Here is a 14,273-nt window from a genome sequence, read left to right as displayed (position 1 = left end):
TTTGAACTTTTTTTGTGTGCTAAATTTGGTAAATATAACTGCTTTATACAAGATTCCATAGAAGACCAAATCTCTGTAGTTATAGAAGACACATTTTACCTCTAATAACTGATACCCACTCTCAGAAATTTTAAGTGTTGGAAGAAGGGCACATTTAGCTTCATACTCCCCCGAATCCCATTTCTTAAGTCTTGCTGTCAGTTCTTTAGGCAACCCCACTCCTAATAGTATAATACCATGTGTTGTAGGACAGCTAGTTAGGGATCTAGTGTGCAGTTGTTACTCATTTTAGCATGTATTTATGGTTAAAGCAGTTGGCTGATTATTGCTATAAATATATAACTTCTTTCACATTCTTTAGCACACTGTTTTCCCTGGAATACGCAAGGTCTCATTCCCCATGGTAAATTTGTCATGTGCCTTGGGACCAGATGAAAGTGGAGACATTTGAGACTTATTCTACCTAAGAATAAGTCATAGATAAAATTTGTATCATCTGCCTAGCTTAAAGGCATTTGGTTCTTGGATTTAGTTTTACTGGCAGGACATAATGATTATTTGACCAGATTGCCAAATTGTAGGATTGATTTTGTGCCCTTTTATGCAAAAACCTGGAGAAGGGGAACCATATTAGGCTTTTACAAATATTGGTAAAACCACATGGCAGCTCCCACTGCCAAGTTTATACAATTCACCTTTAACTATATCTATCTATCTATACTTTTTTGCACCTGGTCAGAACCATACCAATACTCCAAATAAAATGTTAGTCTTCTTCCCTGTATATACTGAGTACACTTAAGAGAAAGATTCTAGAAACCAGAAAGAAAGTTTTATTGTTTGCAATTATTTATTTGTTCAGCTATTCTATTGTTGTTTTATGCAAAGCATTAAACTTTATATTTTATTATTCCACATTACTGCTATCCATCCTTTCCAAAGTGCTCTATTTAAAACTCTTAAAGTCTCTCTTTTAGATTCTCATTGCGTTATACTATTGATTATTTGAGGTAAGATTCTACTGAGTCATTCATGGCTTTCATACTACTTTAATAAGCTATAATATTTTGCACATTTATACAGTTGATACACAAGGTTATATTTATTTATTTATTTATTTTTGTTGAAGAAAAAATTAACATCAGACAGCTGTTCCAAATTAATAAGGTTATAATTGTACAATTAAACAAAATAACAACAACATGACAACAGGTCACTTTACAGTAATACAGAGTGTGGCGCGCACATCAGATAAGAATAATGTCTCTTTTTATAGCCCATGTGTAGTGCTTCTGAGAATCTTCACATGTAAGCACCTTGTGGTCTTTTCTTATCTTGTCCATACAAACTTTGGGTGAAACTGTAGCTGAATAGACTTACTTTGCATACACAGCAGAAAATAGATGAACTGACAAGAAAGGACATTACTTTTACTTTTAAAAGTACAAAGGCATTTGTCAGGGGCACACATAAGGAAAATATACAGAATTAAAAAATATTTTTCCTTAACATTTCTCACCCTTTTGATAATTTTATTATCACATGTATTTATCTATTACCTTGCGTTTATTATCACACCATTATTACTTTGTGTCTCTCACTTGACTAACAGCCTTCCTATCTGGAAATGACCCCTTAGACAGACTGTATATCACTGAGTATACAGATAAGCTGCATAGACAGTGGGATGCTGAGCCTCCATTCCAGAGCTGCCTACATAGTTATCATTTCCTCTAAGCATTCACACATCTTTATTGGTAACACGCAAACACAAAATATGCTATCTCTATCTAAACAGATAACAACAGCAGCCAGAACTGCATCCCTTCACAGGCCTAGGTCCAAATCCTGTAGTAGGCCCAAAGCTGATGAGGTGCAATTGTGGGACCCCCTCGCAGAGATGAGATCTTCCACCTGTCTCCTAAAATGACTGGAGGGTCTGCAGGGAAGGCAGGTAGCTGAACTAGGTTATCAGTCGGTCATCTCTGTGGCTGTTGTAACATCACCCTAAACAATCGGTATCTTCATCTTTTTCTGCAATGAGAAAGACAAATCATTAACAATTTCTAAACAATTAGGCACATTAGAATTACTTCTATCACTACCACTATGGGTTTTAAAAGATTTGTAAGCATATTGTTAAATCAGGTTCCAAGGGATCCCATCCTTCCTTAGCTATATCTCTAGATCTTTGTTGTAACTCTTTTACTTTACTCATGTGTAGAACTTGTAGTCTGATTAATAATCCCATCCATAATACTAGCATATGTGTTAATTCTATTTGCTAGCTCAATTCCCCAACCTGTCCAGGCAGAAAACCACATCCAGGCTTTATCTGCAGATGAGAATAATTCTCACTTATACCTTGTTTAAGGACCATTGGAATAATCTTACCATCTTTCCCAGCCATAGTTGAAACCATCTCATATTGTTATATAACTGATTTTGACAGGTCCATTCATCATTGTCTGTCTGTTCAAGACAGGCACACCTAGGGGTACACAAAGCTTTTAATGTTGAAAAAACACAAACTGTTACAATCAGCAGTTACTGTATCGAATGGTGCTTAGTTAAGTTCCATATTAAATGTTAAGGTAGCATTTCTACAATCTGTTTCCCCCACATATTCCTTGGGCAAACTAAATATGCGACCTTTCATGTTTGCTATGTAATTAACATACATTGGCCCTAGACACATTGTAGGTGTAGAAACTATACCAGCAAGTTCTAAGTGCAGGGCACGGGTGTATATGTGCTTGGGTTAGTAATGGGATTAGTGTTTGGCTTAAAAAAATGTAATCAATCCTTGAGTATGATTTATATTCTGATGAATAGTATGTGTAATCTCTAGTTTTTTTTATTCTTGGTCCTCCAAGCGTCTATTTAGATTATGGTCAAGTACAAAGTCACCTAATAGTTTGTGGTTACGTTCTGGTCTCTGAGTTCCTAGTGTGGTTAGTTTAGATCTGTCAAGTTGGTTATTAAGGGTCACATTGAAGTCCCCTCCAATTATCAGTTGATATTTCTTCCATAGGGTAAGCTGTTTACTAATTTTGGAAATGAAGGATGACTGATTCTCGGAGCATAAATGTTACAAAGGATAATGGGGGTGTTGTGTATATGGCCCTTAATAATGATATATCGCCCCTCTTTGTCCGTGATTATTTCCTCTTCCTTGAAATTAAGGGATGTGTGAAGTAATATGGAAACTTCTCTGTGTTTTTTGGTGCTCACAGCATGATATTGTTGAGGGAATGATGTGTCCCAGTATTTGGGTGTGTTTGCTTTAGTGAAATGCGTTTCCTGTAGTAGTAAAATATGTGCGTTTAGGGATTTGTACTCAGTGATTGCTTTTTTACGTTTTACATTGGAATGTAGGCCTCTCACATGATGCGATATAATTTTAATGGGCCCCATGTATAATAGGCGAAGTAATGCTTATTTATGCTATAGTTACAGTGGTTATTACTTCAGGAGTTTGTAGCTGGATAGCCTGAGCGAAGAGATGTATCTTTCTAGAGATTTGTATCTGGGGTAGTAAAGACTTCTTTCTTACACTAAGGGTCATTCTGAGAGTTATGTTACACAGTGAGCAAATATGTATGCTAACAAAAAAAGTTATGCAGAAAATCTTTTGTGACAAATTAAACATAAATAACAGTTTATCAACTATAACAATTGAATCACGGCAATTCAAAACAACCTTTTCTATGAGGAAACCTGATCTTGTTACCTAGTAAGACAGTAACATACAACTGTTCAATAGTATTGCCATTATCAGAAAGGTTGATAGGATTTTGGGGTGGAAAGGGAGGGGGGGTAAGGTAGGTGAGGCGGGGGAGAGGAGAGAGAAAAATGTCTTCCACCTGTGTGGAAGAATGGGTGCCATAATAGACAATTTTTAAAACACTAATAAGTTTGCAATGACTTACAGCAATCAGTCATACCTTGAAGGTAGTTAATAAACAAAGTTATCAACCCTCATTCTGAGCACTGCTCATCTACAGTAGTGAAGTGTTAAGTAAATGAAGGAAAGAATACTTAAGTCAGGTAGGTGAGCTTTCTTCTTCTTGAGTCTGCGCAGCCAACTCCAGTGTTTTAGGATCTCTGGAGTAATTTTTTGACTTTTGTCGTCTGGTCACAGGTGTCCATTCTTGTTGAAAAGATTTCCTTTGTAGTCTGGGGAGGGGCAGCTGTACTTGCTGGTCCGGAGCTAGATTAAGTTTCTTCAGTAATCTATGTCCTTCCTCAAGCATTGTGCAGGAGTAGGTGGCATTCTGATGATTAAAGACCAAACGGAAAGGAAAGTTCCATCTGTATTTGATCTGGGAGTTGTTGAGAATCATGAGGATGGGTTTGTATTCTCTCCGTCTGTGGAGTGTGACCAGAGCAAGGTCTGTATAGATTTGAACGACAATGTGGAGGAGAGTCGTGCTGCTTTCATGAGTTGTTCTTTAATGTGATAATAGTGGAGCTTAACTATGACATCTCTAGCAAGGGAAGGCTGTGGTGGTCTAGAAAGAGCCCTATGTGCTCTGTCCATTAGGAACATTGTATTATCCACATCTGGGAGAAGTTGATGGAAAATTTTCAGCAGTGTTTCAGGGAGGTTGGTGTAGCTTTCTGCTAAGTTTCATATGCAAATATTATATTGCCTGAATCGATTTTCAAGGCTCTCGACCTGTTCCTCTAATGTCTGTATTTAGAATTCTTGGTCCCTTAAGATATTGTGTATGTTAGGTATTTCCTTTACCACATCATCTAGCTTCTCCTCCAGTTCAGTGGTGCATCCTCCGATGTCAATTATCTCTTGTTTTAGGTCTTTTAAAGCTGTTTTAAGCTCTTCTTGAAATAAAGCCTTTATGTGAACAAGTAGTTCTTTATTTGGTGTGGTTAGTTGCGGAGAGTTGCTGATGTCGTTGAAGTGAAATCCCTATAATAATGCTTTACGTCATGTGGTATGCTTGCCTGTGCGAGATATGGTTCCCCTCCTGTAATGCAAACTAATTGCCGCGGTCCATTTGCTCAATGAATCATCTCATAGTACCCACTGCCATGCAGCGCTGAGAGAGTCTAGCAGCTTTAATCAAGTTTAATTACTCTTATATATTGGATTATGGTTCTCTGCTACAAGGTATATGTCCCTTTAAATCTCTCCCCCAAACTTCTCCTTGCCAGTATCACTTTGAGCTTTACCAACAGGGTCGGGGAAGCCTCTCTTAATGTTAAGGGACAGGTTGTGGGGGGCTTTGCTGCTCTGTGCTGGGAGTTACTGCACTCGTTATAAGTGGTTAATGCGGCTGCATATTGTAGCTTTTGAGCTGAAGAATGCAAAAGAAAATGGAGGTTTTACGCTTCTGTAGCAACTGAAACTTTAAGGTCTGTGAATTGGTTTAAGGCTGTTAATTTCTGGGGGTGTCCCCCAATTAAGGTTGAAGTTATGCCCTTTTTAATGCAGGCCTCAATTCGGACCTCAGGCCCAAACCTCTGTTGTAACCTCCTTGTAGGCTGGTTTGGGCTTAGGTCGTGCTACACAGTGTGTTAGGTTGATTCGCTAAGAGATGGGTTATCTGAGCCTCTTACCAGGATTTTGTTTTATCTCTCCGATGCTCCGAAACTGCTCAGGCGGTAGTCGGCGACGACCAATCTTCTGCTTTTTCCTAAAGGTTTTTAGGAGCCAAAGCGTTTTACCCCCTTGTTTAAGAGCTTTTGAGCCATTTCTTAGGCTTTTTAGTCGTAATAAGTAAGTTAGTAAGCCTCTTTTTAGTGGAGCTCTAGTAACATGCGACTGCTATGTAGCTCAGTCGGCTCCGCCCCCCACAAGGCTATTTTTTTAAAGACATAAAAATAGATCATGTTTAAAACTTAAGGAACTAAATCACTATCGGCCAGATTACAAGTTTTGCGGTAAGAGGGGTGCGTTGCTAACTTGCACTTTATTCTCACCGTTCACTTTCCTACAACGCTGGTATTACAGGTTTTTATAAACCCGGCGTTATTAGGCAAGAAGTGAGTGTAGAGCAAAATTGAGCTCCTTACCCGCACTCCAATACCAGCGCTGCTTAAGTCAGCTGTGAGCTGGTTGTACGTGCTCGTGCACGATTTCCCCATAGACATCAATGGGGAGAGCCGGATGATAAAAAGTCTAACACCTGCAATAAAGCAGCGTAAAGCTCAGTAATGTAGCCCCACTGATTCCTATGGGGGAAACACATTTTATGTTTACACCTAACACCCTAACATGAACCCCAAGTCTAAACACCCCTAATCTTACACTTATTAACCCCTAATCTGCCGCCCCCGACATCGCCAACACCTACATTATACTTATTAACCCCTAATCTGCCGCTCCGGACATCGCCGCCACTATAATAAACATATTAACCCCTAAACCGCCGCACTCCCGCCTTGCAAACACTAGTTAAATAATATTAACCACTAATCTGCCGCCCCAAACATTGCCGCCACCTACCTACATTTATTAACCCCTAATCTGCCGCCCCCAACATCGCCGCCACTATACTATATTTATTAACCCCCAAATCTAAGTCTAACACTAACACCCCCTAACTTAAATATAATTAAAATAAATCTAAATAAATATTACTATCATTACCTAAATAATTCCTATTTAAAACTAAATACCTGTAAAATAGACCCTAAGTAGCTACAATATAACTAATAGTTACATTGTATCTAGATTAGGGTTTATTTTTATTTTACAGGCAACTTTGTATTTATTTTAACTAGGAAGAATAGTTACTAAATAGTCATTAACTATTTAATAACTACCTAGCTAAAATAAATACAAATTTACCTGTAAAATAAAACCTAACCTAAGTTACACTAACACCTAACACTACACTACAATTAAATAAATTACCTAAATTAAATACAATTAACTAAATTAAATACAAATACATAAATACACAAAATAAAAAACAAATTAAAAGATATTTTAACTAATTACACCTAATCTAATAGCCCTATCAAAATAAAAAAGCCTCCACAAAAAAGAAAAACCCTAGCCTAAACTAAACTACCAATAGCCATTAAAAGTGCCTTTTGGGAAGCATTGCCCCAAAGAAATCATCTCTTTTACCTGTAAAAAAAAAAAATACAAACAACCCCCCAACAGTAAAATCCACCACCCAAAACCTAAGCTCCCCATTGCCCTGAACAGGGCATTTGGATGGGCATTGTCCTTAAAAGGGCATTTAGCGGTAGTGAAAATGCAGCGTTATAACCTGATAATGCTGTTTTTTCACCTTACCACAAAACTCGTAATCTAGCCGTATATATGTTATTTATTGCCTTTGAAAATGTTACTTGTGAAGTTGCTTATTTTGTGTTAAGACAGGAAATAAACCATAGAAAAATAAAGATTACTCTCTAATTAAAAGTACAGTGCTGGTCTGGTGTCTGCTCTTATTATACTAATATATTCAACATTTGATTAAATCATCAGTTGAGATTGTCACTATCAGTTTGTTGTTAACTGGGATATAACAGAAAAGTTCAACAAGAAATAAAGCATTTAGGAAAAATAATTAAATTGGATACCATTGAAAAGAAAAACAGAATCAACACTCAGTTTGGCTGATTTTTCAAAACTGATTCCTTTTTGGGGGGGTTTCTGTGACTCAAGCGTTTTTTCAAAAATTATTGTATTGGGCATTTGCTTATAATTGGGGAAGCTGTGAACTTTCCATATGTTTGTTTAATGACAATATGTATATTTTTGAACGCAAAGTGATCCAATAAAAAGTACACCTTTTCTATAAGTTATTTATTGGGCTATAACTATATATACCCATCCGTATAAAGGGGAGGGGCATAATCATTTTAAATTGAGGGGCCTTTTTTTCAGTTTACTGGGCCAGTAATATTTAAAGGGACACTGAACCCAATTTTTTTCTTTCATGATTCAGATAGAGCATGCAATTTTAAGCAACTTTCTCATTTACTCCTATTATCACATTTTCTTCATTCTCTTGGTATCTTTATTTGAAAAGCAAGAATGTAAGTTTAGATGCCGGCCCAGAGGGAATAGAGTTAGTTATATAAAACAGTCTTTTCCATTGTTGTTATAAAAAAGCACTAAGCATAGGGTTATACTTTTAAACAAATCATTGCACTATTTATTATTCATCGTTTTAAAAAGGATTTTACATTTTTTTTTTATTTATTTTTTTACTTTGTGCAGGGTCCATTACTTCCTGTCAAAAGACCACAAGGGGTGAATACAAACAAGCAACTTTTTCTTTAATAAATTGTTGCTAGGAGACATTTGCTCTAGCTGTAGTCAGTTAATGCTCAGTAGAGGACATTTGCTGTAAAAACTATGTAATGTATGCTTTCTTATCTAGCTCCAGGCAGTGGTTAGCCTGGTAATTTCTAAGTGCTCATTTAGCAAGAAAACAAGTAAGTTGTTTGCTGTTTTTAAACACAATCTCTCTCTCTTTTTATGATTCAACACATTTCGTTTTACTAAAGGGGCACTGTTTCATATCCCCTCAACAAAAGAATGGGGCTGTGCTCCTAGAGCTTATGCTTCCCAATGCTACTAGAAAAAAAACAACTCAAACAAAAAAGCAAAAACAAATTTATACTGGTTGCTCTGTTATAAAGAAATGTGTGTATGTGTATATATATATATATATATATATATATATATACAGGTAGCCCTCAGTTTACGCCGGGGTTAGGTACCAGAAGGAATGGTTGTAAATTGAAACCGTTGTAAATTGAAACCCAGTTTATAATGTAAGTCAATGGGAAGTGAGGGAGTTAGGTTCCAGGCCCCTCTCAAAATTGTCATAAGTAACACCTAATACATTCTTTTTAAAGCTTTGAAATGAAGACTTTACATGCTAATAAAATAATCACACAACACAGAATATATAATTAAACTAAGTTAAATGAACAAAAACTTTTGCTAAACAGCATTATAAACCTAATAAAAGAATCAAACAATACAGACTTTACTAGCATTTTTCTGCAAACAGTTCTTTCTATGCATTCCAATCTGGGCTGATTTATAGACAGGAAGATCTTGTTCCTTTGAAATCTGCTCGATAGCTCAGGTCTGGTTAAACTGATTAATTTCAGCTTGCTTGGCTTGCATATATTTGCTGCAACACAAGCGGACAGCTCCACCTACTGGCTTTTTTAATCAATGCACTGCTTCTCAATGCTTTTCAATAGCAGTCACATGACTGAAAAAAAAGGTTGTTATTCTGAAACAGTGCAAATTGAACCGTTGTAAACCGAGGGCCACCTGTGTATATATATATATATATATATATATATATATATATATATATATATATTGCAAAAGATGCATACGTTTACAAACAGATGCTCACAAAGCCCAAAAACGTTAACAGTATTTATTTTTGGTGAGTAAAACACATCATTAACCTTCTGTGAAATGCTTATTATTTACTTGTTATTGTTATTCTTTGTAAAGAATTTCTGAATAATAAAACTTTTTATATAAAAAATGTTAGATGAGGACTAAAAATGTGAGAACACACACCTTTTGTTTGCTACTATTTGCTGTTTACTTGATTGTTAAATTTTCCTTTTCAGGTCAGATCACCTGGTTTGGATATGAAAGTCCTCGAAGCTTTTGGGATTATATACGAGTTGCTTGCGCTAGGGTGTCACACAATTGTATCTGTAGCATTGAGAACATGGAAAATGTCAGCTCTTCAAGAGCCAAGGTACAATTTTATAATCTGTACATATTTATTATTATATGTGTGTGTGTATGTGTGTATATATATATATATATATATATGTGTGTGTGTGTGTGTGTGTGTATGAGTGAGAAAAAAATGACCACTTTTGATTAAAGGGACAGTGATTATCATTTTAAGGAGCATCAATCATTTTTAAAGCACTATCTTAATCATATCCTGCCCTATTACTCAAGGGTACAATAAATACGCTATAAGAACAAAACAAGCATAAACTAATATACAATTGTGTAAAAAAAACAGACAATAGGAAAATAGAAGGTTATTTGGGGTGATAGAAAATAATAAGAGGTTTTCTGACCATTGAAAAGGAAAAACAAAACTTCTGTAAATAGTAAGTTATGAAGTAACATATGATGCTTTGGGCCAACCCTTTGTTTTAGCACTATCCTTCCTTGCTGAAAACCCCCCCAGAAAATGTAAACCTTCTTAATACAATTTTGCCAACAGGATATTTATAATTTCAATATGTAAATACTTAAACAAATGTTCCACAAATAAATTAAAGCTTTTCATAAACATAAGTCTCATGCTGTTATGACATTCCATCCTAATCAATAAAGCACATGTTTATAATAGATATGTATCTCTTTATATACCAATAACATCATAGTTGCCAACAGTGGATTTTGTTGTATGTCCCTGAATTTTTTTTGTCCCTGGAAATGTCCCCTCCAGGTGATTTGGAGGGCTGCAGCTGAGCTGGGTCATTTGTTACACAAGTTACTGGGGAAGAGCCGCTGGTGAGACTGTGCGTGCAGCAATTACTCTGCTTGATCGCTCAGAGCAGGTCTAGGCAGAAACTCCTTGCTGCACCTCCTCTGAGTGATCAATGTTTAAACTGCCACAAATCAGAAGAATAAAACACTTCCAAATAGCTCCTCCACACTAGATAAGGAGCTGTGCTGATTTTTTGTAAAAGTGGGGGTATTACTTGGCTACTACTGTAAATAATTTATTGTTTGCAGCTTTGCATTATTTAGTCTGACAGTAATCTTCATATTATAGCACTTGTATCGTCTGCAGCATACTAATTTTAGCTGAGTTTTAAACATACATTACTTCCTACACAAAGTGCAAAAATATGAAAATTGCTGTCATACTAAATAATACAAAAATCAATTTGTCCCCAACAGCTCACCTAGTCCAGTGTTGTGCATAATCACACAGTAAAATCAGCTGCACTAAGTGTTTTCTGTGTCTATTCTCCTGTTTAAAGTAATTTGACCCACTGCAGCCAAGCTCCTCCACTGCACCTCTGCTGCCCCTCAGAGTGTCATTAGGAGTCCAGGATAACTTAGGAAGCATTGCTCCTGGCTATTAGGACAATAGATCTAAAGTAGTTTTTTGTCACTTCAGTTCTGTGAGTCCTGCAATAATGTAATATATAGGAAAGTGATAAAATATAAGAGCTGGACAGTTAAAAATGGTTGATTAGGAGATGGTTTATGTTTCATTATAACTTTACTGCAATAGTGCAAGAATTCCTGTATTTTTATGGTCTTTTGGAAAAATTAATGACTGTTAATAGTATGTTTTGTAAATAAACTGTTTTCTGTTAAATGGTACAAATTCTAAAGTAAAGCAATTCTCTTTATTCCTTAAAATATTTTTAGAAATCTGTTTATGCATATTGCTTTACTTCATGTGATATCTCTTCATATCAGATCCCAGTGCCACAGACTGTAGCACATCCCTAGTTAAAAGATGACTGCTGTCAGCACAGAATGGTACTGAAATCCCCCCCAAAAAGAAATGATAGAACTAGGAACTGAATTTTAAAGGGTGAAAATGGAGAAGTAATAGAGAAGATTATAAACAAAAAATGAGGAACTGATAATAAGTATCTAAAATATTTAAAAGGACATAAATCACATTTTCTTTTATATGCATAGTATATACCAATATTTGTTTTTTAGATTATTTTCTGCGAGCAGTCAAACAAACTCCTGAGTATGCACTTCTGATTCTGACAGGGCATGGAAAAATCTCATTCTTTAAAGTACAGAAATAAGGGGTCAAAATAAGTAATAAATATTTCAGGTTTTTTTTTAACTAATCACGATTATCTTTGTACATTTTTATCTCAACGTGTTTCATGCCCTTAAATAGAGCCATAACAATTAAAGAACAACTACTACTTGTTACCTATGTCAAAGTACTTCTCTGTCTTTCAACCAACCTCCTAAATACGCTTGGAAATAATAGTAATATGATGTAAAAGTGGTTTCCTTGTGTGTATATACAAAGTATATACTTAACATGTTAACGGTTCTTTTGCTCGTTCTATTGCAGGGCAGGGCCTGGATCAGAGTGGCACTAATGGAAAAACGTCTGTCTGAATATATCACAACAGCATTGAGAGACTATAAAACAACCAGGTTTTGCAACTTTTATTATTTAAACAATAAATACACATTAATTGTGTGATTAAATCACGGTATTAAAATATTGTAATATTTTAACATATCACCTTTATAAAATGTTCATCTTCATTTGAGGCAGAGGTTACTAAAACCTTAAACTAAAAATAACCTCTATGATTGTTGCACAGATCTGCATATTTCAAAAAATTAATTCCCTCAGTAGTATAGGTATCAGATGCCAAGAAATGGAAATTAAGGCAGCAAAGCAAACTGTGTTTTAAAGGATGTGAAAGGAATTTGAAATGCACAGCAGTCCATCTCAAATTCACATTTCATTGGACTTGGGTTTGCAGAAATTTATCTAGCAATACAGGCTGCAAAGTAGACTCATGTACAGGCTTAGAAATGCATTGTTTGGAAACTTTTTATTAAAATCAAGTGTTTTTTGTTAACTTTACATATTGATTTAGAATTTTTACGTTTGCATATACAGTATGTGCTGATACATGTATACTTAGTTTATACCATTTTACCAATGGTTATATATCAATCATAAGAGACTATTTATGTATAGTAGTGGCTTTGAATATAGCTCCTTTAAGAACTTTGAATGTAATTACTAGCTTTGAGGTAGTTGGAAAATACTGAGAACTTTTGAACCAGAGAATAGTCAGCTGGGAGGTTATCAGGATCCCAGCACGTTGGATTTAACACCTTGAGACTAGGTGCAGACCCTTTTTTGAATGGTTTCTTTATTCATATTCACAACACAAGTTGGATTGTAGGTGGTAATACAATATTGTGGCACCCTCTTTGTTTTTATATTGATCTTCTAGATTTCAAGATCCATCAAGGATCATTTGGAGTCTTTTGTTTCTGACACTTTTTTTATTTAAACCTGTGATCTACTTCTAAAAATATCTGGTAGGTGTCTTTCTTATCTTGCTTTCTATTTAAAATATATTTGGTGCCTTCTGGTGGACACAAATTTTAAACTGTCCCCAGCATCAGCTCTTCAAGCACAGATTCCTTGGTATCTGGAGACGCACTCTTATATGGACCAAACCCACAGGGCCAACTCTGACTTATGGGGCCTTCCATCTAAAGAAGATGTTGCTGACCTAACACAAACTATAGGTGTGTGTCAAAAAACAACATGCAAGTCATCCACAAAGATTATATTATTTATTGCAAATTGATAGTTACTCAGTCCTATTGCCCGCAAAGTCTACATTAAGGATTTGTTTATAACTTTAAAGGATGGTCAATTTTCTACTGATGTAACATTGGATAGACCACATACCCTAAACCTGTCTTTAAAATATCACCCTAGGGATATCATACAGCTATTTCACATTGTTAAAGAAGAATTTATTAAAAAGTATTTTTCTGGTTCTGTGTCTTTCTACACTACAAAGAAGTGAACTATTAAAACAAGCCTGAGATCTCAAAATATAACTTTAAAATGAGGTCACACATTTAATGTAGTTACTTATATTCGAAAAACTGCAATATATAAAATCGTTGAAAGAAAGATAGCACAGGTCATTCCAGTATGCATTGTGTAATAAAAACAGAGTTTATTAAGAAGACAAGTCCACATAAGATCATAAAAGGAGGTGAAGGATTAAAACTGCAAAGGAGATTACATATGTAAGTTAAACCCAATTAATTATGTTTTACCCAGAGGGCTTTCTCTTTGGGTAAAACAATGTTTGCCTTCAACCAAACACTCTGAAATACAAACAAGTGTAACACAGGGTCTCTGTAATTTCCCTAAACACATACAAAACACGGAAATGGGCTGCACTCTCAAACTGGACTTGTTGCACATCCCATGACCCTGTAAAAACTCACAGTCCTAGGTGCCCACCAACACTCAGACATCTGCACAGCTTTTAGGGACTTAGGCAGTTAAACCCAGCCAACACTGGGTGCAAAGCCTATGGGAAAATAACAAAACAAAATTATTAACCTAACGAATAGAAAGTCTGGAACTCTCTTGCAAGCACACAGCTTAAAGCAAAATGGAAGAGTTAGTCACAGCATTTGGCCAAATGGTGATAGATCCAGGACCACATCAATTTTCTCTTCCTCCCTGGGTCCCTAACCTACAGCCACACAATGCATGCCTATACATTCT

At 35.7% G+C, this 14,273-nt stretch overlaps 1 protein-coding gene across 1 annotated transcript in view; it reads left to right on the top strand.

Annotated features, from left to right (window-relative positions):
• The window catches only part of RUNDC3B (RUN domain containing 3B), an 848,400-nt gene that overhangs the window by 440,709 nt on the left and 393,418 nt on the right, over positions 1-14,273 (top strand). The window contains 2 exon segments of the mRNA XM_053713995.1: positions 9,595-9,728; positions 12,060-12,145. Coding sequence (XP_053569970.1) covers positions 9,595-9,728; positions 12,060-12,145 — 220 coding nt within the window.

The sequence above is a fragment of the Bombina bombina genome, chromosome 5, assembly GCF_027579735.1.
Source record: "Bombina bombina isolate aBomBom1 chromosome 5, aBomBom1.pri, whole genome shotgun sequence".
In the NCBI taxonomy this organism is placed as follows: domain Eukaryota; kingdom Metazoa; phylum Chordata; class Amphibia; order Anura; family Bombinatoridae; genus Bombina; species Bombina bombina.
Note: the sequence above shows the minus strand (reverse complement) of the source record. Positions and strands in the feature narration are given on the sequence as shown.